This window comes from Alosa alosa, chromosome 22, assembly GCF_017589495.1.
Source record: "Alosa alosa isolate M-15738 ecotype Scorff River chromosome 22, AALO_Geno_1.1, whole genome shotgun sequence".
In the NCBI taxonomy this organism is placed as follows: domain Eukaryota; kingdom Metazoa; phylum Chordata; class Actinopteri; order Clupeiformes; family Clupeidae; genus Alosa; species Alosa alosa.
The window spans coordinates 11,664,526-11,690,726 of NC_063210.1; the positions used below are offsets into that span (position 1 = coordinate 11,664,526).

The following is a 26,201-nucleotide window of genomic DNA, read 5'->3' on the forward strand; positions in this document are numbered from 1 at the left end:
AAGACGCTTTTATTCAAAATATCTCAATTATATCACAAGGGCCATTGTCCCCGGAGCAACTCGGGGTTAAGTGCCTTTCTCAAGAGCACAATGGTGGAAGCTGGTTATTGAACCCACAACTTTTCAGGCTAGGCTACTGCCCTCCTTGGCCACTACACTACCACCACCATTTCCTGGTCAGCCCTGAATATCTGAGTTTGTGACCCAGTACTGAGGATATGAAAGCTTTGTTACTTTGCCTTGGCTATTTGAATATATGGCCTTTATCTTATGGGCTACATGATCAGTGCATTTCTCTTTAGTGACTTGCATGAAACAATCTGAACCACACCCTCTATCCTAAAAGAGAAAGGAAAGGGCAATTAGAAAGACTGGGGAGTTTCCACAGGGCATGGCAAACTAATAGTAGGCTGTACCGAAAACCTTCCAACCCTCCCCAAAAGCAAATCAATCCAAACTGATACAGCTTATCCCATTCTGGACACTAGTATGACAAATAACCTTAAATACACTGATCCTCGTATTGGCCATCACCTCTCACCAGTGTTCTAACAATGGCCCGAGGGCTTCTTGTGTACCTAGATCATATTTTTTAATGATAAGCAAAAAAAAAAAAAAATCCCATGTATCATTTAATCCACTGGAAAAACAAGTATTTCACACTTCAGAAAAGTATATAAATAATACTGGCATTTTCTATAAAAACAGGTTCATTATTTTAACCATGCGGTATAAAAAATAAAGCAAAGTAGAAGAACCAGAGCAGACTGCAGTGATGTTACTCCACTTTGAAGGTTTTTTATTTGTTTGTCAAATACAAGGATAGTCCATGTTCAGGAGAAGCAGAGGGGGTCGTGGCAGAAGCTGTACAATATTTACACAAGGCTGTTTTTCAGGGGGAAAACAGAAATATTAAGATTGTTCCAAAATAATACTCATGATACCAACAAACAACAAGCGGATAAAATGAAAACATCCTTAAATATTACGCGTACATAAACCATCCCTTGTGGGAGCAGAATGCTTCTCGAAGCTCTCTTACAACCGTTTTTTTTTGTTTTGTTTTTTTTATTTATTTTTTTAATGAATGAATGGATGAATGAATGAATGAAATTATAGCCTACAATGCTGTTTAGTTTTCAAATATATTTAACTTTTTTCTCTCTTCCTCCACACACTCTCCATCTTATTTTTAAAAAGGAAACAAAAACACTAAAACTGACGCCACTTTAAGTCCTCCTTGAACGCAAATCCTTCGTGCAGAGTGTAAAGGCAAAAACATTTCATTTGTAACCTTTGGAAACAAACAAATAAAACAAACAAATGAAAAAGAGTTACTTCAAGGGCTAATGAATGTGTTTCTCTCATGTGAGTTCCTGTTAAAAACGTCTTTCGTATAAATAATAAAAATGCGTGTATAGTATTATTCTACATCATACACAGCACTCACATTGCCTGAAGCATTGAATGTCAATACATATTTACCCCCCCTCCCGTCACCCTTCCTTTCCGAGTCCATTTTAAAATCTCACTGCATTCTTCACTCGTCATTAGAAACACTACCAGTCTTTTCACCTGCTCTGTAGTGTCCCTCACAGAGTAGGATAAAACCATTATTATTTTTTAAAAAATAATTCTGTGTAAAACAGTAACAGTTTCACTCTCTAACCATTGTTCAGAACCAGTTCACGCTGTCAGTAAAGAAGTGCACAATGAATCAACTGACTCACAGCGCCCTCTCAAAAAAACAAAACGACAACAAAAAAAAAGTCTCCTTTTGCATCGAAATGTGATTCCATACTTCCTTGAATATCATGGTTCACAGTGCCGTATCATATCTGTCTTTTTGCATCAACGTTTTTTTTTCTTCTCTTTTTGCAACATGTGACTCAAACCACACTGTTGCATTCTTCACCTTCATCGTTTTGTCCTTTCCCCCATTTAGTTTGCTTGTTTATCTTTTAAATGCGATGGCTCCTGTTTCACAATAGCCTCTTACTCTTTTCAGTCATGTGAATCTCACTACGGAGAGTGGAGACGGTGAGCTTCTTCACCATGTCACCCTCAGTCCCATTTCTTGTCAGGTGCTGAAGCTATAAGAATCAGTTTCAAAAAGGATATTTTACGACCCACTTTATGTTTCGCACTGATGCCTTGAAGTCAGGCAGATTTTTGTGTAATATTCCAGAACAAATCCGAGGCATGGCAGCAGTTTCCAAATCTCGCCTATGAAATTGTTCTAAAATTTCATTTCTCCTGTCCTCGTAGTCCTTCTGCCTGCACTACATCAGCCAGGGCTCTAGAGGGCAGCACTTTGACCCACTTCGTCGCTCCTGCTGCCTCTCTTACGCTTTTGAGCTGAGGGCCATGAGCTCGATAAAGGAGTTGAAAAGGGTCTCAAGCCAATTCTGATTGGCCATACACTGCTGCACCACCTCCTCTTGGCCAGGGTCTTCTGAAGCTTGCTCTATACTGTCAGTCTAAAAAAAGAAACGGAAGAGAGAGTGTGAGAGAGAGAGACTGAAGATCACTACCACATATTCACACATTATTCATTATTTATTTATTCATGATTCATTTTACCCACTAACCCATTAGCCCCACTAACCCACTAACAATACTACTTTATAAATCATTGTTTTTAATACTTACCGCAACTTAAAACTATTCTCACACACATTATTTTGTGTTTGTGCTTTATTATTTTGTAATTTCATTTGAACTATGTAGCCACCAACAGTAATATTACAGTTGTGGGTCCAGATTTGGCTTACCTCTTTTTTACAGTGTAGGAATGTGTGGTATTTATAATGATGAAGAGAATGATAGAGGCTGTAGATGCGACACGTTTCAGTCGACAGTTTAAGGTCCTGTTAAATAAAAGACAAAAGACAAGAAAAAAAAGGTCAGGGATCACATCCTAAAAACACAAAGTAAAAGATCAAGGAACAGCGATGAAAAATTCAGTCAAAAGGAAGCATTCCAAAATATCCCTATGTGATTATCTTAATCATATTTTAAATGACCTCTGTAAATATTTTAGTTTACTAAAAATGTGAACCCCCAAAAAAACCCACAATGCTACGGAATACTTTTCCTTTCCATTATGTCTTAAAAATGACATTGTAATACACAATGGGTAATGGGCAAGACACATTTTCATTTAATTTGTAATTTCTGACAACAGAACTCAATAATGCACTGCGGCTGAGGTCGTACCTGTGGTTTGGGCAGACTCTTTTTGACACGGTTCAGGGTTTTGCGATTGTAGCCCTCGCCGCCTAGCCGGACCCTCACTGTTCCAGAATCAAGCGGGTCGGCAGATATTTGAGGGAAGGTGTGAAGGGCTTCCTGTGAGGGGATAAGGACAAAGCTGCAGCTTCAGAATAATTCCCATATCAAAGACCACACAGAGATTAGCCAGAGAGGATTCTGTCACAATCTCTGTAATCTCTGTAAGAGTTAAACATATTTAAAACCAAAGATTCTACACAGGAAGACATGTGGTTTCTTCTCACTAAGATGAGGACAGAGACAGTGTGCATTCATGCTAGTTGCCCTTGTGACAGCAGGTGTAAGCATCAAACATGCACACACAGCTTAATGGACTTTATAATAAATGGACATCAAAGGCATAAAATGTATGAATCTTAATGGAGAGGAATGAGTCATGCATTCACCACCCCTCGTGTGCGGACAATAACCGGTCAGGTAAACCCAATGACAGAGACAATAAATGGGGGAAGTGGATGGGGGAGAAAGTGATCTAGTGTATGACTGTGAGGTATGTGAAATCTTACGCATAAGTCCTATTCCTTACTGACTAACTAAAAATAAATATATGGACCCCACACCGTGACTGACTTTTTATATTTTACTATATTGTCGCCATTTTTCCCCATCGTGACGTGGGAATGGCAAGCACACTGGGGGATGGGCCCTGACCCGACACTTCTATTTGGCAACAGCATAATAAAATGAAAGTGAGGCACAGTTTGCAGTCCATTTATTGTTTTCTTTGTATAATCTATTTATCGGGGATTATAAGAATGAAAATGGAAAAGGTGATGTACCTGGTGTTGGGAGCTCATGTTGACTCTCCTCAGGAGCTTCCGTTTCTGTTCGCCGAGGATGCTGTCAATCTTTCGCATGGGCGGGAGGTACAGCTCGTCTGTGCACCAATGAGAAAATTTAAAAATCACTTGCCGTAGACAAGAGGGCAAATATACAGTAGACAGATAAGGATGACCACAAATAGCCATTTACATGGGTAAACATGAGAGGTCCTTCTAACAGGTCTATTACACTATTCAGTGTTCACACTCTAAAGCTCTACTGCCAAGTTCATTCCACAGAGCTTTCAGTTCAGCATCTGAATACTTAATGTCAGATGATGAAAATGAATGAAAAAAATAACAGAATGATCCGATTCATTGTCAACTATTAAATTAATCAGCAACTATTTGGCAATCGGTTTGTGTCTTTTTAAAAGAAAATACCTCAAAGTTCTCTTGATCGCAGATTCTTAAATATAATATATTTCTGCTTTTAACTTAAAACTAAATATCTTTGGTATGTGGACAAAACAAGGCAGTGGAGGACATAATCTTGGAATTTGGGAAACACTGATTGTCATTTTTTCCACTATATTTTATCGATTAAACAACACATCTATTAATCAGATTAAACAGCTTAATCAACTATGAAAATAATTGTTAATTGCAGCCCTTTCCGAGCACATTGTACGGTCACATTACAATACCAAGAAAAGCAAGTATTTTTTACAGAACCAACACACAAAAATAAATGACAAGACATGATAGGAAATTAAAGGCTTTTTGTTGATGTCGCACCTTCAGTGTCCTCCAGCGCCTGGATCATGTCGGGGTCTAGTGCCGTGCTGACCAGCATCTCCACGTAGCTGCGGAACATCTCCCTCATGGCACGCGTGTTCAGCCCACCTCGCACAGATACTGGAACAGGGGGGAGAGAGAGAGAGAGAGAGAGAGAGAGAGAGAGAGAGAGAAAGCATGACTTTTATGAACTCCTCCATCCTTTCATGCATTTCAGAGCAGCATGGCTTCCTGGAACACACAGGTCTTAAAGGCCAATAATCGATATCGGTCTGAATCATTGTGCAGAGTGCATTTGGCTGTCTTAACATAATTTAACCATTGGATATGGTATAATATGACAGTAACTGCAAATCACTCCAATCAATGTATTTTTCATGGCTCATATGCAGAAACTATTCTCCTATTTTGTCAGTACTGTATTAGTATATTGAACATGTTTTACAGTGAAACACCAATCTGACCTTGAAACAATAAGGTTAAGGTCAATAAAAGTGGAGCAACTCAAAAGAGTAATCAAGGATTTTCTCTCATTAATTTGGAAAGAAATTCATTAAAAAGTTATTAAAATGAACAGTACATATACATACACTACACAAATAAACACAGGCACTCAAGCAGTCCGCTAACACAACACTGACCATGTTGAATTCCTCCCATGTCTAATAGTCATTCTGACATCTGCTATGTCCAAACTAGTACACTACCGCGGTATGATGTGCCATTGGCGTTTTAAAACAATAACAATATATCGCGAGACACTTTGAATTTGTTTGAGTCCATTTGATTTGCATTTCAGAGCTACAGACCAAGCTTCAGCCCAACAGCCCTCTGTGGTCACAGGGGCTCTGTGCGGCATGCAAATCATGTGGTTTTAGAGGACGCTTGTAGTGTTGAGCACATCAGTGGATGAGAATAACTTGCAGTTCCGCACAAGGCAGCGCTGATGAAATGCGCTGACAATTTGAAAAGTCACATGTTTGCATGCCTATTGCCCAGCGAAAGGTGTGTCTGCTCAACGGCTCATTTCCTGGGTTGATTTTGTTTTTCCTTTTGAGATTTTGCAGGCAACAAGGCCACCAAATTGCAGTGAGAAATGTCAGCAGAGGTTTAATTCTAAGAGTGAAACAATTGAAAGATAACTTACAGTAATTATCTATGCATCTAATATGAGGTACGTTCTTCTCTGGAATTAGGACATTTTGTCTGCCTAAATGTTCTGCTAGTGTTCCCGTGTGAATAATGCTGTTGTCTGTCTAGCACAGATTCTCTCAAATGCATTTCTGCACTCATGAAAGTACTGTGCAAAATGAACAGTAGGCCTATGTTGAGAGGGCCATGGGAATTTGAGAAGTCTCATCACTTTAGAGAAGTTAATACAGCATTGGAACGTAGTGTGCTCAAGACAACATTTTCACAAGAACACCCAGGGGTGGTTTGAATTGAATAAAACATGTAGCTCTACTCTGGTCTGTTATTTGAAAGCTCTGCAGCAGATCTGTGTTCCCAACCTGATGCAACATTTCCACGTTCCACATTTCTGCACCATTTCAATTAGCTAGCTATTTTAGCATTTAGCTTCAATTTCGCAACAAAATGCACTGCATCTGCAGTTCAGTATCTCAAGCATCTTCAGTTGTCATGAAACCACAGACGCTTTCTCCATGGGCACAAATACTAATATTTCATACAATTTATGCCTTCACAGACTGGTAAAAAATAAAGGAAAGGAATTAAAATCCTGCCAGACACAGACACACACACACACACACACACACACACAGTGTTAGACTTGTTGTTTAGTCACTCACTTTCATCCTCACTGGCCGAGGAGTCGGATGAGGATGATGACGGCACCTCCTTCAGCCACTTCCTCCTCTTCTTCGGCGGAGGTTCGGCCTTGGCCTTGACCTGGACCGGTTTGGAGGGACGCTCCGACCTCCTCTCTCCACCGCCTCCCTTCTTCTCCTCCTTCGCCTTCGTGCGTTCGGCGGCCGCCGGCGTCGTCGTCGTGACCCTCTTCTCGGCCTTCTCCATCGCCGGCTGGGCTCTCCGCTCCCTCTCTTTCAAGGCCCTCTTTTTCGACTTTACCGCCTCGGTCGGAGACCGTTGCTCGCTCCTTCATGCTCCTCTCTCTGTTCAAGGCTTCTCCTTCTCCTTTGGCTTCTCCTCCTTCTCCACGAGAGGGGCCGACTGGTTGTTGGCAGGGGCAGCCATCCTCTGGAGGGACTGGCGCCTGGACAAGGTGAAAATTGTGTTTAATTTGAAGATGTCAAATTACTTGTGAATCCTGTCTTCCCATTATTAACACAAAAATGTCATACAATTTATGACTATACAGGGGTGCGTTTCCCAAAACCATAGTTTCTAACTAAGTAAGCAACTTTGTTGGTTGCAATGCAATTTCCCATTGCCAACCAACTAAGTTACTAACAGGTTAGCAACTATGGTTTTGGGAAACGCACCCCAGACTGGTAGAAATAAAGGAAAATAATTACAATCCTGCCAGACACACACGCACGCACACCTTCGACTTGTAGTTTAGTCACTCACTTTCATCCTCACCTACTCATAAAAAAAGGATATGTGTAAAATAATTTTAAATAAATATATTTTTAAAGTTCTATGCAAACTTCTCCTTCATCCAAGACCAGCAGAGATGTGTGTTAGAGAAGTTGTAGGAGACTTTTGAGATGTTGAGACTTCCAAGGTTGGCCTCTGAAAGTAGCTGTAAAAGAGTTATCTGAGGCTGCTGAAAAAAACAAGCCAATGTCTATGGGGTCATGCTGTAACCTGAATTGACTTTGGGTGTGGCAGTACCCGCATCAAAGGATGTTGCTCATCGGATCAAAGGCCTGCATCGAAGGCTTGCCGTTTGCCTAGTTGTGTTCTTGATCAGTTCAAAAACAGCCACAGCAACAAAGAGGAATGACCGAAGAATTTGTGGGTATTTTGTTGGTGGCTGCATTAGGGGTTCGTGTTTGGTCTGTTTATGTTACTGATCGGATCAGAAACAGCCAGAGCAAAGAAGAGAAGTGACTAAAGAATTTGTTGATATTTGTGGGTGGCCGCATTAAGCGCCTGTGGTTTGTCTAGTAATGCTGCTGATCAGATCATAAACAGCCAAAGCAACGAAGAGGAATGGTACCTGGTACCGTGAAAGAGGTACAACATGCAGCGAGATTGCACCTGATGCGAGCCAATTGTGCATGGTCATATCCTGCATCATTCTGTGTAATGCTAAACAGGCCTGGTTGTTTGATTGGCCACTATTGGAAATCCCCTAAATACAGCACAAGAAATGTAATACTGTATACCCACAGAAAACAGAAAAATACCCACTTCTTGATAACTCAAACAGTGGGCCTCTGTTTAACAATAATCTAAGGGTGCGTTCGTAAATTACCACTCCCGAGCGCTCCGAGCACACTTAACCGTTCATAAATTTGGAATTATCGTGTATTTAATCAGAGCTTCACACTCTCGGAGCGTCCAGAGCATGTCAGATTGAATTTTCGAACGCACCCTAAGTGTCCAGAGAACATGTGGGAATACCTGAGTGCGACAGAGGGTCTATGCCATGGCTTGCGGGAGCAGACCCTCACGTAGTCCTTCTTGTTCACATTCTCCAGGAACTTCACGTACAACCGCTGGTACCGTTTCTTCGCATCGCCAAAGTAGCCCAAATACTGACACCACACATCGAAAAAACAAAAACAAATGAATATCGGAGCTTATCACCATATGAGGACATAATCTAAAATAATATTTTGGGAAACACTGATTGGCATTTTTTCACACTTTATCGATTAATCAAATCGATTCATTGAGATTCATTGAACAGATGGAAATAATCTTTAGTAGCAGCCCTAATGATGAGGACAAAATTAAGTAATATAACATGACTATGAGAGGGGGTGATCTAAAGGATATCACCTTGGCTGCGATTCGTCCGTGGGCCTTGGATATCCCAGGATATCCCCATTCATGTAATGTCCAATCAGAAATACAAATAGTTTGACCCAGATGCAATGCTTGTACGATAAAGCCCCACTTACGTTGCTGGTGGCACAGAACTGCCTTTGGCCATCTTTGATCTCGGGGCTGAACTTCTGCAGCAGCGCTTTCTGCACCCTCCAGATAGGCGGCGGCTCTCGGCCAGTCTGCAGTGCCAGCTACGGACAGACACATACAAACACAACAACCTTTTGATCTGTTTTGTTTTAGGGATTTACGACATAAAAAGCTGGATTTGCTAATGATTTAAACAAGTGACGTTTCCAGACTGAGGATTTTGGCTAACAGCCTACACTATAAACAATAACTAATCTGTTGAGTCAGTAAACGTTTTTAGAGGCTGCAAAGTTAATTGATTTTTTTTTTTTAATAATTAAAAAATGCATCAAACTCACTCATCCACGGTGCCATCAGTGTATACTAACTATGCATTTTCAATTGCAAGGAGATATGCAGTTAACCAGTTAGATCAGTTTTCACACAGCACTCTTGACATTTCAACATTTCCCAAATCTATGCAAACTAAACAGACTATCATTTGTATGCAAATATTTGTTTTAGAATACCCCTTTGCATATCTTTCCATAAACAACATTTTCATGCTAATATCACTGCAAAATCTAAAAGTCTTTAGTCTTATTGCTGCTCATATAAACTGTGATGGATGTTGTTATATACCCATCTGTTCTATTGTGGGCACAGAGGGTGTACTAGGATTTTAAAAAAAGAGTGTGAGTATCTATTACCAATGCTTACTAAAAATAGATGCTATATTGGAGGTGAACAGTGAAGACAAGCATGAAATCACTCTTTTAAAGTGCTTTTGAGAAAACGACACACGATGAAAACATCCATCTCATTTCATTACCAAAATCAAAATCACTGAAACAACCCAAGCATGTACTGTAGCAGCCTAACAAACCCAGCATTACCAGACAGGGTTGAAGTGGAGCTAGCAATCAAGGACCTTTGGCATTACAGCTGGCTTTCAGCACATTGGGTTGCTAGCTCTGTCTCAGGTCATGTCCGCTGAGGTCACGACCCTAACATCTCATCGGTGAAAAATCTCACACATTTCAAAGTGACGCCCACTAAAGTCATTACTTTTAGCTCTGGCCTCTGTCGTTTTTGTTATGGTAATGTTATTGGCCTTTTCAGTACAAGGACTGTTTCCATTGCCTTTTCTAAAGCCAAAACAACCACCGTATCCATCCAATTACCATCCAATTACCATCTACTTGGCTCAATCCCCAAAAAAATGATGCCTATTAACTCTCACACTTATAACACCCCAGTTGACATTATCAACACTTTTGCCCTCGCGTGATGTCGCAGGTTTGCGAGCATGCACGCACAAACACACACGCGCACACACACACACACACACACACACACACACACACACACACACACACACACACACACACACACACACAAAAGCAAGCAAATCTACATTTAGGTGAAAAGGTGAAAAAGGAAAGCATACTGCTAATCGTACATTAGTGCAACGACTTCAGTGACAGTTAGAGTCAATCGGGGGGGGGTCTACAGAGGCAGATATCCCCACCTTGAGTTGCTTGATGTCCTCGATGCGCACCACAAACTCGTCGCGCTCGCGGAAGATGCCCTCGCCGCCACTCTCACTCTCGCCCCCTCCCCGCCTCGGGCTGTGATGGTGATGGCCTGCCTGCTTCTGCGCCAGGTGCAGCGGCAGGATCTGGGGCGTGGGCGGTTCCTCCGGAGACTCGGGGGCCACCAGGGCCGGCGCTGTCCGCTGAGGGGGCGTAGGGGCCGGGGGTGGGGGCGAGGGCGATGATGCCCCCGAGTGGCTGGGGGAGGGCGACGACTCGGCGGGAGGTGCTGGGCGCCATCGTCTCCCCCCGGCCAAGGCCCAGCCAGGGGAGATGGACGGGCGGCCGGAAGCCGAGGGCGCACCGCTGGGCCGAGGGCCACCAAGGGCGGTGGTGGGGGCGAGAGGACGGGGATGGAGGGAGCGAGCGGGCTCAAGGGAGCGGGAGAGGACGCCGCCGATGACTGCTGCTCCTTGTCTGGCTGCGGAGCATCCTCCTCCTCTTCCTCCTCCTCCTCCTCTTGTGGAAGGGGTGACGGGAGGAAGAGAGGAGGGAGCGGGGGAGGAGAGGGAGAGGAGGAAGCGGAGGAAGGAGAGAGGGGAGGAGGAGAAGAGGGGCCAGTTGGCAGAGGAGTGTGTTCTGGAGAGTCTGTGGGGGAAAAAGAGGTAGAACGCAGAAGATAAACAGCTATGCATCAAGAGTGGTGAAAATAGCTCCGGCAGAAATCAGGTGTGTAATGTAGGTCAGTGCAGACCCACGGTTCTTATGAAAATTGGGTTGCATTGATGGGTCTTTTTCTCTTACCTCCGACCTTTGGAACGCCCAGCATCTCCAGCTCAGGAACTCGGTCCTCCTCAGTGTCCTCCTTCTCATCCTCTTCCTCGCTGTTCTTTCGCTCCTCTTCCTCCTCCCGACGCAGCTCCTCCTGCTGCTGCTGCTGTTGCTGCTGCTCCTCTGACTCCTGCTCCATCTCCTCCTCTTCCTCCTCCTCCTCCTCTGGCTCTTCCTCCGGTGCCTCTTCCCGCTCAAGCACGGCAGGCTCCGCGTGCTGACCGAGGCCGTGGGCCGACTGCCCGTGCGGGGTGTGCGTCGGGGGCTGGGGGCTGAGGGCCGGGGGCTGCTGGGTCGGGGTGAGCGGTGCAGGGGGAGGTGGAGGAGGCGGAGGGGGCAGGGAGGGCGCCGAGAGGGACGACGAGGTGCTGAGCTGGGGAGTGTCGTAGAGCGCCGAGATGGCCGACGAAATGCTCTTCTGCAGGTCCTGGTTCTTGCCCACCGAGTCCTCCTCGTCCGAGGAGAACGACGGCAGCGTCTCCAGGTTGCGCTTGAGCTCCTCGTCCAGGCGCTTGCATGGGCTCGGGCAGCTGCCCAGCGACAGGCTGCCGTCGCCCTCACTCTCCCCGAAGCCGCCGGACGCTGGGGGTGGTGGAGGTGGGGGCGGAGGGGGAGAGAGGGGACGGATCCCACCCGTCTTACCCGGAGAGGCGTCCCCGTTGCCAGGGCCGACCCCGGGACATGGGGGCATCCCCATCCCTGGAGTCTTCTTGCCTGACTTCAGGAAGTCCAAGAAAGATGCCATAAAGCCAGACTTCTCTGGCTCTTTGTCATCAGCCTATAAGGGGGCAGAACAGGACAAATTGGTAGACATTTATACATAGACATAAATTTAAAAACAACGTCTAATGATTCATAACATAAGCGTGTACAAAACAATGCTGTACTCTATTGAGTTTATTAATGATAAATGCTCAGTGTATTGCCAAACTTATAATCTGTTAATGCCTTAATGTTGTCCTTTCTCACCTCCTGGCTTTTGGACTTGCCCTTCTCCTGGCTTCTGTTGAGGTCAGGTGGGCCAGGGGTCCCTGGACTGAGGCCCAGAGAGGGAGCGGACCCAACGGAACCGTCAGAGAGGGCCTGGTCGGTGCCAGATAGGGAGTCCGTCCGCAGCAGAGCATCAGAGGACGGCACCGAGCTGATGGGCAGTTTGATCTGCAGGAGGAAGGCACATACATTTACGATTGGTCACACTGCATTTAACACATATGTTTACATTGAGACACTGTTATCAAGTGTTTCATCAGATACTTCATCAGTAATTTGGTGTTGTTGGTACCATGCTCTGCAACAGCTCAGGTACAGTTCAGAGCCCTTGTCATTTTTACAACTGGATTAACTTCTTGGCAATTCACTGCAGTAGATCTAGACCGATACCTCTGATTGCAAACAGAGAATGTGAGTGTATAATGACTCCAAAAAGGTTTTATTAAAAGCAAAAGTATTTCTCCTGCAACATTAGCACTCTGGAGGTTTTGTGAGATGGAATAATGGGATCAGCTTTCATTCCTTTCTCACCTTAATGGGTTTAATGGGTTCCTGGTGCTGATGGGGCATCGTCTGTTGTTGCTGTTGATGTTGTTGTTGATGATGATGATGTTGTTGTTGTTGTTGTTGCTGATGTTGGTGATGGTGATGCTGCTGCTGCATGTGTTGATGATACAGTTGGTTCTGCTCCTTATGCGTCATCTCCATGTCCATCATGGCCTCCTCCCGCCTCCCTCGGCCTCTGCCTCGTCCACGGCCCCTGCCCCTCTCCGGGGGCACGTAGCCCGTCCCCATCTCACCCATCATGCTCCTCGACAGGTGGGGCTCGGGCAACGGGCGGATCCGCGGACGACCCCGCGGCCGTGGGGGTCCTTCCCGTTTGGGCTTGGTGGGCTTCCTGCCCCTCTTCTTGGGCCCGTCGTGGGGCAGCAGTTGAGGGGGAGGGCCGAGAGAGGGGTACCCGAAATCGAGGTCCTCCATGAGCGGGTTCATGGCGCCGCCTCCCATCCCACCTCCGCCGGACTTTCGGCAGCTGGAGACGAGGTCGGGGATCAGATCCGGGAGCCGGCGGCTGTTCAGGCGAATGTCGGCGGGAACGTCGGCCTTGTCCTCATCGTCCTCGAACTCGTACTCCTGCGCGTAGCTCTTCTTGGGCATCGAGTTGGGGTCGGGCCTCTCCTTGAGGAGGTGGAAGGAGCTGGACTTAAGGAGCTTCTTGGGTCGGGACGAGCAGAAGATCGGCGAGGTGAGTCCACCCGCGCCCGGACCCGAACCAGCAGCACTGCTCATCTTGTTCCCGGGCCCGTCGCCCATGGCTCCGGCGCCGCCCATGCCAAGACCCTGCGGCTGGGACTGAATCAGGCCAAGTTGTTCTGTGTTGACAGTGGACGGCAGCTCGTGAGTCTTCAGTGAGTCCAGGTCCAAGTGCATGGTTCCGTTGTCAGACTCGGAAAGGTCGGGGCAGTACTGGCCATACCCTTGGTCACTGTGGTGTCCTAGCATGTCATAACCAGCTTCAGTACCGTCTCCTCTGCCTGCTCCTGCCCCCTTCATGCCCTCCATGCCTTCCTGCCCCCCGTGGCCCTGAGGCACTGCCTCCTGCCCCTGGTTCTCGCCTCCGTGGCAGCTGGACTTGTACTCGTCGGGGCAGAACATGTCCTCCATCCCCGGGAAGAAGGAGCGGTCCTCGTCCGGCAGGAGCGAGTCCGGGAAGCAGATGGACGGCAGCGGCACGTACCTCTGGCTCTGCTGCGTCTGATTCTGCGGCTGACCCTGGCCCATGCCACCGGACTTGACCGCCGGGCTCCGCGTGCCGTACTGGTGCTGCTCCGCCGCCTGGTGGGCCTGGTCCAGCGGAGGCGGCTGCTGGAGCTGGGCCGAGTGACCGGGGTGAGGCCTGTCTTGCTGCTGCTGGGCGGCTGACCCCGTGGCCTGCGAGTTGGACATGTGGTGCGGGTGGTTCTGGGCGCTGGGGTGCTGCTGCTGCTGCTGCTGCTGCTGTGAGTGGGGGTGTTGGTGGTGGGAGTTTGGGTGTGGCGGTGGAGGGGCCTGGTGGTGCGATGTGGGCATGTGGTGCCCGTGGGCAGCAGCGGCCGACAGGCCCAGGTCCGGCTCCGACAGGTAGGAGTGCAGCTCGGACGCGTGGTGCTGCTGAGCGTGGTGAGACGGGTGTCTCTGCTGCTGCTCCTGCTGGGCTCGGTGGCGGTCCATGGACCCCGCGCTCCCGGCCTCTCCCCGAGCTCCCATGCCTCGTCCACCGCTTCCCCCGCCGCTGCCTCTCTCGTCACCCATGCCGCCCTCCGTGCTGGACGTCCGCGAGAGGGAGCGCTCCAGCATGTCCAGGGACGACACCGTCGAGGATTTGGACCGCGACTGGTCCTGCTGCTGCTGCTGCTGCTGTTGAGACCCACGCCCGTAGTGGCCCACTGACTCTAAAGCCTGGGACTGGAGTTGGAGCTGCAGCTGGGAGGTCTGCTGCTGCTGTCGGGCTTGGCTCTCCGCTGCCACCACTCCCCCGGCTGCCGCTGCTTCCATCATGGCCTGCTGCTGGCTCATGGAGTGCTGCTGCTGCTGCTGCTGTTGTTGTTGTTGCTGGGCATCCATCTTGTTCCGCGTGGTGTGGGAGAGCACCGACTGGAGCAAGTGTGGAGGCTGCCGTGGCTGATCAGTCGGAGAGTCCATCATGGAGATGGACGACTGCGACTGGGACGAGCGCGACTGCGGTGCGTGGTGCTGCTGGGATTGCTGCTGGTGGGACTGCTGCGGGTGGTGTTGCGCGTGCTGGGGTGGAGGCTGCTGTTGATGATGGTGCTGCTGTTGCTGCTGCTGCTGCGCCTGTTGTTGCGTATGCTGTTGTTGTTGTTGTTGTTGTTGTTGTTGTTGATGTTGATGTTGCTGTTGTTGTTGTTGTTGCTGCGCGTGTTGGTGCGAATGATGATGCTGCGGTGGCACCTCGGGAGTCTTGCACACGTATGCCATGTCAGCCGAGTCCTGGGCTTTCTTCTGGAGCTCCATGTGAGGGTGGGAGTGCAGGTGCGGGTGCGTGGGGGTGTGTGGGGTGTGCGAGGAGTGTGAGCTGTGGGAGCTGTGAGAGCTGTGTGGGTGGTGCCCAGGCGCGTGCTGAGACAGCGGATGCTGGGAGTAGGGGTCACCGCGGCCGTAGTGGACCACGGAGCCCAGGGCGTCGTGGTGGTGCGAGTGGGGGTGTGTCTGGTCCGTACTGCCCCGTCCGTCGTTGATGGATCTGCTGCTCTTCTGCTGCTGTTGATGGTGCTGCTGTGGGTGTTGCTGCTGATGCTGCTGTTGATGTTGCGGTTGGTGTTGTTGCGGTGGCTGTTGTTGTTGTTGATGCTGCTTATGCTGCTGCTGTTGCTGTTGTTGTTGTTGATGCTGCTGTTGCTGTTGTTGTTGCTGTTGCTGGCGCCGCAGCTGCGCGCAATGATGATGCTGCGGTGGCACCTCGGGAGTCTTGCACATCGTGATGCCATGTCAGCCGAGTCCTGGGCTTTCTTCTGGAGCTCCATGTGAGGGTGGGAGTGCAGGTGCGGGTGCGTGGGGGAGTGTGGGGTGTGCGAGGAGTGTGAGCTGTGGGAGCTGTGAGAGCTGTGTGGGTGGTGCCCAGGCGCCGGCTGAGACAGCCGGATGCTGGGAGCAGGGGTCACCGCTGGTCGGGTGAGGGACCACGGAGCCCAGGGCCGCGGGTGGTGCGAGTGGGGTGTGTCTGGTCCGGCACTGCCCCGCCAACTGGCCGCTGATGGATCTGCTGCTCTTCTGCTGCTGTTGATGGTGCTGCTGTGGGTGTTGCTGCTGATGCTGCTGTTGATGTTGCGGTTGGTGTTGTTGCGGTGGCTGTTGTTGTTGTTGATGCTGCTTATGCTGCTGCTGTTGCTGTTGTTGTTGTTGATGTTGCTTGTGTTGTTGCTGCTGCTGTTTCTTCAATGACATCTCCAGCTGGCTGTCCAGGCCAGCACTGGCGCCAGGTCCAGAGACGCCACTGTTGGACGTGGCGCTGTGCGTGCGGATGACACTCTGGAGGTGGTACCTCTCCTCTGAGCTCTTGCTCATCTCGTAGGCGAGACCCTTGCCCGCGTCCTGAGCTGAGGCCACAGGCTGCTGCTGCTGCTGCTGGGCAGTTGGCGGAGGGTGGTGGTGGGAGGCCTGGGCCGCAGGGCTCTGAGACTGGAGCAGGTGCTGGATGAGGAAGTCCTCCTCGTCGTCGTCCTCCGGCGGAGCCCTCTCGTTCACCCCGAGCAGGCCCGCGTCCGACTTGGATTTGGGCGGAGGCGGAGGGTGGTAGGACTGGGAGCGCGGTCCCCGTGTGTCAGGGTAGCCCTGAGGCGACGGCAGGAAGGAGGGAGACAGGACCGATGACAGGTACTTGTTCGAGCCGGCGGCCCCTACGGGCGACTGGACAGGCCTGGAGGGCACGGGGGAGTGCAGCCCTGGACGGATAATTCCAGAATTGCCGGAGGGAGATGGGCTGGAGTCAGGGATGTGGTAGGACCCACCGCCTCCGCTGCTGCCACCTCCGGTGCCCCCGCTGCCAGCACTGTTGCCCCCACCCGCCGATCCGCCACCTGCCCCGGAGCGCAGGAGAGCGGGGGAGTGCCCGGCGGCTCCGTAGCCCATAGATGGGCTCCCAGCACCCCCCAGAGAGGGCGGCAACGAGCCGTACCCAGAATCCGCCCCGTACACAGAGTCGGCCGAGAAGGACTGTCCGCCCATGCTGCCATAGCCCTTGCTGACGCCAGAGGCCCTGGCAGAGGGCAGATCGTGGGCCTGCGGGGAGCTGAAGCCCCCGTAGGACTGTGAGAGGTGGGAGGACGGTGGCTGACCGGGGGAGTAAGACTGAGGCTGGGCCTGTGGCTGGGGTGGCGTCTGACCGGTCAGGCTGCTCGAGGGCTTGACGGAGGCCACAGGAGACCCGTAGCCGGACAGGCAGGACTTGGGTATGGACTGCTGTGTGGAGTTGGAGGAGGTGGGTGCGGGCTGAGGGTGCGTCTGCGGGGGAGGGGGCGCGGACTGAGTGGGCGGCTGCTGGCGGGATGGAGCCGAGGTGGAGCTGGAGGTCGGGAGGGAGTTGGATGGTCGCACGCCGGCCGCTGAGGAGGAAGAGGATGAGGAAGAAGAGGAGGACGAGGCAGAGGACGCCGAAGGGGGAGTGTGAGGGGTCCGTGACGACGACCCCGACCCGGAGGACGAGTAGCCGCTGCTGGAGTTGCTCTTCGTCCCTTTTCCGGCAGCTCCTGAGGAAGAGGAGGAGGAAGGGTACGGGGGTTGGATGATGGGCCGGTACTGCTCGATCCTGGGGGAGGGCTTGTGGTCCGACGAGGGGCTGTGCTCCCCCAGCGGGCTGCAGGCGGAGAGGCCTCCGTGACGGGAGTGAGTGGGAGGAGGAGGCTGTTGGTACCCGGACACCCCGCAGCTGAGATAGTGCTGGAGGGGGTGCGGGGTGGACGAGGGGGCCTGGGCCGAGCTGGGCCGCTGGTAATGCTTGATCACGCTGTCCTGCCGGGGCGCCGTCCGCTCCTGGCTGCTCGGCTGCGGGGGTGGTGGGGCGGGCGCCGAGGAGAACACGGAGGCGCCGTACAGCTGCGAGGACTGGTCCTGGAGCTGGGACGACAGCAGGTTGAACTGGTGCGACTGGAGGTGGCGCGCCGAGGCTGAGGCAGCTGCCGCCGCCGCCGCCGAAGCGGACGCCTGGGCCGACGATACACTGCCCCCCGTGGGGTCGTGACCCCCACGGTAGGCCGCCGCGCCCTGAGACGACAGCAACCGGTCGAAGCCCAGGCTGGACTGGGAGGGCGTCTTGATGTGTAGCAGCGGGTCGTGGGGGGAGAGGAGGCCGTTGGAGGTGGGGCTGAAGGTGGAGGTGTCCTGCAAGGAGACGCCGGGGAAGGAGCGGCCAGAGAACGAGGCCGGGTGCTGATAGGCAGACAGAGCGGAGGATGATGGGAAGGAGCCAGATCCGGGAAGGGCGCCAGAGATGAAGAGCTCAGCTGGGGCTGGGGTGTGCATCGCTGAAGACATAAAAAGATAAATAAGGAAAGGTAGCAATGGATAGAGTGAGAGAGAGAAAGAAAGAGAGGAGAGAGAGAGAGAGAGAGAGAAAAGAGATACAGATACAGACCTGGCACTGAACATTTAAACATCTAACTTGAGAAAGCACTTGTCACAAACTCAGACTAAACATAAACATCAAATGAGAATCATCCGGTGGGATGGCTACAAGTTCATTGCTTTAGAGCCAGGGCTATGAATTCAACAAGTGAAAAAAAAAGAAAAACAGATCTGTAATCGCAAGGGTCTCGTTCGTTCGGTGCAGACGCTCACCAGTCTGCCAGGAAGGCGTGCGGAACTGCGAGAGGAGGGAGGAGGCGGAAGGCGGCGGCTGAGGACCACGGGACTCCAGGGCAGATATCAGGTTCATGACGGATGCATCTGCACCTGAGGGGCTGGCGTGGTGAAGCCCTGCATCAAACAACCCTGACAGGCCTGAAACCACATCAGTGTCATATTAGATTAAATTCTCACTCACAGTCAACACTGACGCCAAAGAAGTGAGAATTGCTACCACCAACAAGACAACAGAGAGATATTTTATTGCAAATCCACATTTTAAGCTGCATTAGAATAGCCAAATCATCTGTTAATTGGATAAATACAGCAAATGATACACATCCAAATAGGAGTTCTCACTAAGGTATGAAATAGAAGGAGGCATCTGCAGAACTTTGAAATTAAGAGCAATCTTACCCAAACTTCGCCCAGCTGCACCCCAAGCTCCTCCCTGTCCAGAGCTACCTGGGTGGTGATTAGTTGCATAGCCCTGCAGAGGGTGGGGTGTGGCATAGGCCTGTCGGTGAAGAAGGTCTGACTCTGGATGCGATGACCTGGAGCTTCCATAGACCAGACTGAGGTGGAAAGAGAGAGTGTAAGTCTTAAGCAGCCTAAACGAAACAAGACTGAGTTTCATGGAGACTGTATTCTGAGAATACATCTGCAAAGTTATCAAAAAAATCTGTTTACTTCTGGATATCTGGCTAAACTAAAGGATTTGTGGGTAGCAATTGATGGGATTTAATGCTGAATTTAGTTGAAATTGTAAAGTACCAAAATAGAATGCATTTCCATCAAAAAATAGGTCGAGGGTTTTGTAGGGGTACAGCTGCACATGCTCCGATGTGATATAACGCCAGATTTATTTCACCTAGAATGCAATTTTGATGATCTCGTAAGGCCCCAGCACCACTAGGTCCACAGAAAGCCATTTAGAACCATTTGCATGCCGTAAAATAGATGCACGACTGAAACTCTCTATCCAGACATGCAAACGAAAACCATTTCCGAACAGTTGTGTGTACCGCGCTTAGCAAGCTAACATGCTGACAAAATAGACCACTCTGTCATATGACTTTGCGTTAATCGTTATTAATCAAATAGGTGAATAGTATGATGATATCAGGTAACATGTATTTTGCATCACAGGCTAAATATGGTTTATCAATAGTATGTGTGCTACGGGCGCTATTTCGAAGAGTATTTTAGCATCGGCTGCAGGCAACGGGGTTTTCAGCAACCGCGGCCTGCTGAAGGCCTTGTTAGCTGACCCGGCTAACGCGTTGTTCGGCAGTGATCACAACTTCCCGATATAGTACACTGAATATCACAGTAAAAGGCTATAGAAGAATAATTTCATGCGATACCAGCTATCACATTTAACAGGTTGTGCTTTGGTGTAATCTGGATAATTTGTCCAAACAAGCCTCCCTTAGCATAGCATGGATTTATGGTGGAGGCTAAAATGTGGCTCGTGTTAAGCAATTAACTTTGGGACCGGAGGAATCATGTTAAAAATATTGGCGTCATGCGTCAGTCGGGTCGCTAATTACTGAGGGAAATGTGGAGATGTCCTATTTAGAATTGAATACATCAGGGAACATCTTTTACCATGCTCTATGGGATTAAAAGAAAAGTGTATGTTGTCATTCAATTAAAGCAGGTAACATTAACTTGTCGGCGTGACTGCTATTTCTATTTAATTGTTGCGGCAATGCATTATATTTGTCAGGAAACCCGTGCATTTAAGACCTTCAATGTCACCTTAAAGTGTGTTCTAGGAATTGTGTGGTTCTATTATTTTAGACAAAAGGCATAATTATGTTAATCAATCTAAAGTGTGTTCACTGTCACTTTGTAACAGAGCATGTGTCTAGAGCCAGGGTGTCATTCTAATGGGAGGCGTGAATTATTGTAAAAGATCCAGTAATTTAAAATAAATAAATAAATGGCAAGAGCACAAACCCGCCCTCCCTCTCCTCTCTCCACCCAAAAAATCCTTATGTCTACCTTCCAAACCACATTAGGACTGTCAATCACATTCCTGGGGTTTCCGAGACCCCAACCCCCTCCCACATGCATCGCTTTTCAATTGATGGCTTGGATGGAGGTTTCAGACACCTTCGTAGCGGCCGTAACCTGGGTAGTGTTAGGTCACAACAAAAACTAAGGGGGTCTAATGGCGATGTTAATGTTATTGATTATCAGATTAATTTTTTTTTTTTTACGATATGCATCATCCACATGGTCAATTTCTTACCTTGCCTTCGCCGATCTCTCATAGCTCCATCCTGCTCCTGCGCCTAGATCACCAAAGCCCGCTCCTGGGTAATTTCTATCCATTAGTGAAATATGTGCGACAGAGCTGATGGAGGCAGCGGAACGCGGGTTCCAATAATCCCGACTGTGAGACTAGGTCTTCGTGACTGTCAGGTTCTGTTCATTATCCTCCGTTCAAAAAGCAAATCCATGCGAGTGGAAATACGGCATATTGAGAGGGAGAGAAATGGAGGAGAGGGTAATAGAGGGGGGTGTTCACCGTCCTCTGGATTAATAAAAAAAAACGTTACCTCCTGTATTACTCTCCCTCCCCTACCTTTAAACAAAAAACATTCTCTATGAAAACCTATAGCTGTGCTGCAAAAGATGATAAAATGAAATTCGGAAAGCAATAAATTACTGATGTACACATATGACCGTACACGTCCTTTCCTCCGCCTCTTCTACCCTCTCTCTGCTTACTTTACTTGAGTCGAAAGGTAAGCTAATGGCCACGCACGCAGGGTGGATCAACCGCTGTTACATTATAGCCTAAATTCTCAAGCAAAGTGTGCCGCGATATTAGGAGTAAGTGTAATCTCAATGCATTACGATATGGCATGCAAAAAAATTCCCACCCCAAATTTGTTGTGAGCTAGCTAGCATCGAGCTAGCCCTGTCGACGCATCCGAATAAGATGGTGTTGCTCTATTTTCATATTTTCGTCCTCCCTTTGTTTTCGCGTTTTGAGAAAGAGACGATAAACTACCACTAAAAAAATAATCAACGTCCTAATTGCGATTTAATCCAACTAGATTTTGAGATCGCGGCCTCGTCTTTTTTCATAATATTAGTCATTTTCCCTTGAAGACGCCATTTTTGAAGGCGGCTGTTTCTCTCTCCTCCCTCCCCTCTCTTGTACACGAACTCACGCGTAGTCTGCCCCCTCCACCTCTCTCCACTCTCCCCTCACTCAACAAGCTCAGCCGACAGAAATTCCCAGAATACATCTCACCCTGTATTCAACATTTATGTCCAAACTAACGATGGACAAGGGAAAGAGTAGGGGCAATTATGTGAGTAAATGCACACGGCTTGCTTTCAATGTTTCACAATAGACGAGAACATCAGAGACCACCTGACGACGGTAGAAATGTTAAACCATAGTGACAAATATCTTTTTTTTCCCCCCTCTAATATAGAGCAGAAGGAAGAAAGAGTTTTTCTTAAATGAAATGAAATGAAATAAAATAAAAGTTGCATAGAATGCAATATCAATAATGTATTTTCATTCTGTGCCATCCTCTCCTAAAACTGTAGATATCGTCAGGAATAACTGACGATTGCACATGCTGTTGTTGTGTTAGCTGAATGTGACAACGATGTTCATTTCATTGCATATTTTGATGTGTGATGTCTTGCACAATCTAGTACAGTATGTCCATTACCAAATCAAAAATGTCTCCCAAATGCCCTCTGGTGGCGACAAGAGGAACAGTTACGAAATAGCTGTTGCTATGAGGTGAGCATCCGTGCAAGCTCTTCAATTTTAACTGGCTATGTGGAACACCCAATGCATTTCAATACATTTTCTTTATTAGTTTTGTCTGGTCTAATCTTCTAACCTAATGCTGACCTAATCCTGATGCTGAAGAAACGCGGTAAATATGTAGGTTCTGAATTATGCTTTTGAAAGAAAAAAATCAGGCCTAAACGTGACCTGTGTGTTTTCAGAGAAGTGGGAGACCCTATTTAAGAAATGTATGCAGGATAGCCTACACACGTAGATGGGATTCTAATCCACGCGTAGGCTACTGAACACAATATATGGATGAACAGATTATCATATTAATCACCCACTCGGCCACCTCTATATTATCTATATGATTTTACACTGAAAGAGTGGTACTTTATCGTCTTAGTCAAACGTGAGCAGTAATGACCGCCATGGGTTGACGGAGGGAATGGTACAGTTTTGCTGGTTCTAGGGGGAAAATATTGCCACCTAGTGTTTTTGTGCACAAGTGCATTACATGCACACTGTAGGAGGCTTGTTAATATCCTATCCTGAATTCAAACCATGTAAGTTGATAAGTCTATAACCTATGTAGCCTGCCAATAAATAATATCAGTAAGGTCACTAAATGTGTCAAGTATGTGCAATGCAGAAATAAATAAGGTATTAGCATGTATAACTATGTACCAGTGTGACTAGGCCTATGACTGTTATCCAAAAATGGTACGGATAGGTTTTATTGGCGATGTTGCATTCCTAACATTATACAGGGAACTGGGTGTCATCTGATCCATGCAGTGAATGGAGGGAAGACCAACCATGGAAACGGCACCTTATTTTCAGTAACACTACCACAGCAATGGAACAATCCGGTATCTTATGGCAAAAGTATTGGTAGTACATTTTGGTTGTCTCCCTATGTCTGGCACTATAGCCTGCACCTCCGGTGTTGGGCCCTAATAGGAATTATTCAGTGGAGGAGATGTAATGTGAAGTTTCTCCAATAAAATACAAATGATAAACACTATTCAGTAGGCTACTACCAAAACATTATAACGGTATTATGCATATTTACATTGTTTATTGATATTAATACATTTTATTCTAAATGACTTACACATACTGTCATTGGAAAGTGGTTAGAGTTCAGCGTCCATGCGTTTCTCCTCCTTTGCCCTGTGCATAAGCCATCCACACACTATGGTGGCCACTTTCACCTCCACACAGTTCTTGTCAGTGACTCAGCTGCATGGGCACAAAGGGCCTCTGCCACAGCTCAGCGTGATGATCTGATCTCGGCCCACTCAATGTCTCCTGCCGTCTCTTTCAGTTGCAACGTCGCTCTCTCCTTGTCTGCTGCTGCCAGACTGTCTCCGCTCCGTTTCTGCTGGGACCAAAGTCTGGGAGTTTGCAACTGAAGAGAGCCCTAGAAAGGTCTTCTAGTTTTCAGTGAGTCAGCGAATTATGATGAATAGTGATTAATCCATTTTATCTCCATATATTAGGGGCCTTTTGTGATGGACCTAATACAAGTGCATAGGATATTCAACATGGTGTCATGGTATTTATAGCACCAAAATAATTGAGGCCAGAGATTATCATATTGTCTATCTTGAAATTTGACTTTTTTCTCCAAGGTAATCAAGTACAGCTATTACAGATCTGTTATAACCTGGTGCATCAAAGAGATATGCCTGCAATTGATGTAAAAAACAATAGGTTTTTGTATGGGCACCTTCTGTGCTAGGGTCTGTCATTTCGAGTCTAATTCGTAACAGTGCAATGCAGTTGCATATAGGATCAAAGCCATCCATACATTTCATAGGGTAATTCGGTATTCCCCTGTGAACTTCCTATTAAACTACTGTTGGCTTTAGTGTGTTACTTGCTCAACCAGTTTACCAACAAGACACCTCTGTGTCTTGAAAAGGACCTCTGTAAGCAGAGGTCAAACCTGGTTGAGGTCACTGCACTGGATGCCCACTCCAAAGTACTAACCAATTCTGTTTCAACACCTTTATACATTAAGGGGAGTAAATCTTAATAACATTGTTATAATGCTCGTGAGCAGTTACAAAAAAGGTGTTCTGTTTTTTATTTAAATTCTTGAAACTGTTCTGTTTAAAAGAAGAACTCACAGTGCCAGCATTTTGACAGGCAAAAGAGCATTGTGTGATTTTAATCAGTGTGCTTTTGAAGAATTGCTCAGTTAGCTCCCACAGGGCAAGGTTGTCGACGGCACCAAGCAGCCACTGAGAAAATGAGCAGAAAATTGCAAACACTTGCCAGGAAAAGTGAAAAAGGTAAAGAGGAGGGGGGGGGTCTTGGGTCTTATTACAGCTGGTTTGACTATTCAGCGTCTCACCCAGAGACAGCTGGAGCCACGGAGAATGACAGGGAGAATGAGGGACGAGAGAAGAGAGAGGAAAGGTCATTGCAGAGAGAGAGAGAGAATTAGAATAGAAAGCCAGACATGTATAGAGGTGTGTGTGTGTGTGTCTTTGCCTGCGTGCAGGCCTCCATATGTGCATGTGTTCAGGGCAGGATGCCAAAAAGAACCTAAACTTAATTTTATAAATCCCTGCATTATGCAACACTCATGCCAGTTCAGTTTTATGCAGTGGAAGATTACACGGGATTACACGCAAATCCCATTCAGCATCCTCAACGTGTGCCGTCAGACCCATCACCGCTGCCACAAGAATAAAATGATTTCTGAGCTTTGCAGCTCATAACTCTGCATCCTTTGCTGCACCAGGCAACCTTTGCCATGACAGTCCGCATGATAAACCAGGCTAGCTTGCATCTAGAGCATTGGACATCTTTAGGTGTCCAAAATCACCTTGCCTTGTGTGGAATCACAGTGACCGTGAGAGACACTGTGCGCGCGTGTGTGTTGTAAGCTAAATGGATCCTACAACAGACACCCGCCGTGTGTCAGGAGGTGTCTAGCTTAACATGAAAACATTTGTGTCTTGTCTGACAGTCTCAACCACACACACACACACTCACAGCATGCATATGCCTCCCGCTGCCATGACTGACTCAACAAGTAATGTGCAGACATGCAGATCGCACATGTGCCACGCTGCCACCACTACACAGATATGGCAGTGTGATGCAGTCGACATTTCTGATCTTCCACGGTAAATGAAACGTGCTCTTGCACTCAAACTCAACTTAACTCGACTTGTCCTCAAATTATCCTCTCTCTCTCTCTCTCTCTCTCTCTCACACCCTTTTTGTCCTCTCCTACTCCTCCCTCTGCCCCCTCCCCCTCCCACCATCTTCTTGCCACTCTTACAAAAACTCCTGCCACTAGTCCAGAGAGGCCACTCAACTTAGTCCACAGACACGCCGTCCCAACCACACTCCCCTCTCTATCACCACTACACGTCAACATGCCCGAGGTCGAAGTCCCAGCCCAGTGCCTGGCTCCTAAAGCAGAGATGGACAAGTGGTGAGTTATGAGGCACTTTTACATGTATCAATTTAAATAGTCCATCTGAGTGTAAATCTGAATTCATTCAATGTACAATTGTTGTTGGTGTAAGGCTGTAAAGTTACAGGAGACGTGTGAAACTGTGAAGATGTTAAGTTAAACTTATACAGATGTTTATGATATATGAATATTCTAATCCTACATCTTTTGGCTTTATCATTTCATCTTAATAACAGATAAGAAACAATGCGTAGTATGAACACATTACACTACACATTTGACTTTCCATGCATGTTTTCATTAGTTTGTGATGTTTAACGTGGACTCCTTAGTTAATTGAGTTGATTTAGTTGAGCTAAGCAGAGCGGGAGAGTCCAAGCACA

General features: G+C 48.0%; 1 protein-coding gene across 1 annotated transcript; it reads right to left on the reverse strand.

Annotated features, from left to right (window-relative positions):
- Positions 1-773: 773 nt before the first annotated feature.
- On the reverse strand, positions 774-21,823 carry prr12a (proline rich 12a). The gene is made up of 19 exons (XM_048234027.1): positions 20,862-21,823; positions 19,019-19,176; positions 18,596-18,757; positions 16,008-18,282; positions 15,748-15,907; positions 12,794-15,628; positions 12,242-12,430; positions 11,246-12,050; positions 10,781-11,089; positions 10,438-10,730; positions 8,912-9,028; positions 8,409-8,542; positions 7,005-7,089; positions 6,665-6,965; positions 4,854-4,973; positions 4,074-4,171; positions 3,220-3,351; positions 2,775-2,870; positions 774-2,480 (listed from the first exon to the last, which is right to left on the reverse strand). Exons 1-19 carry the CDS (start codon positions 20,942-20,944, stop codon positions 2,346-2,348), a joined length of 8,487 nt encoding a protein of 2,828 aa, XP_048089984.1. The 5' UTR covers positions 20,945-21,823; the 3' UTR covers positions 774-2,345.
- Between the last annotated feature and the right edge of the window lie 4,378 nt (positions 21,824-26,201).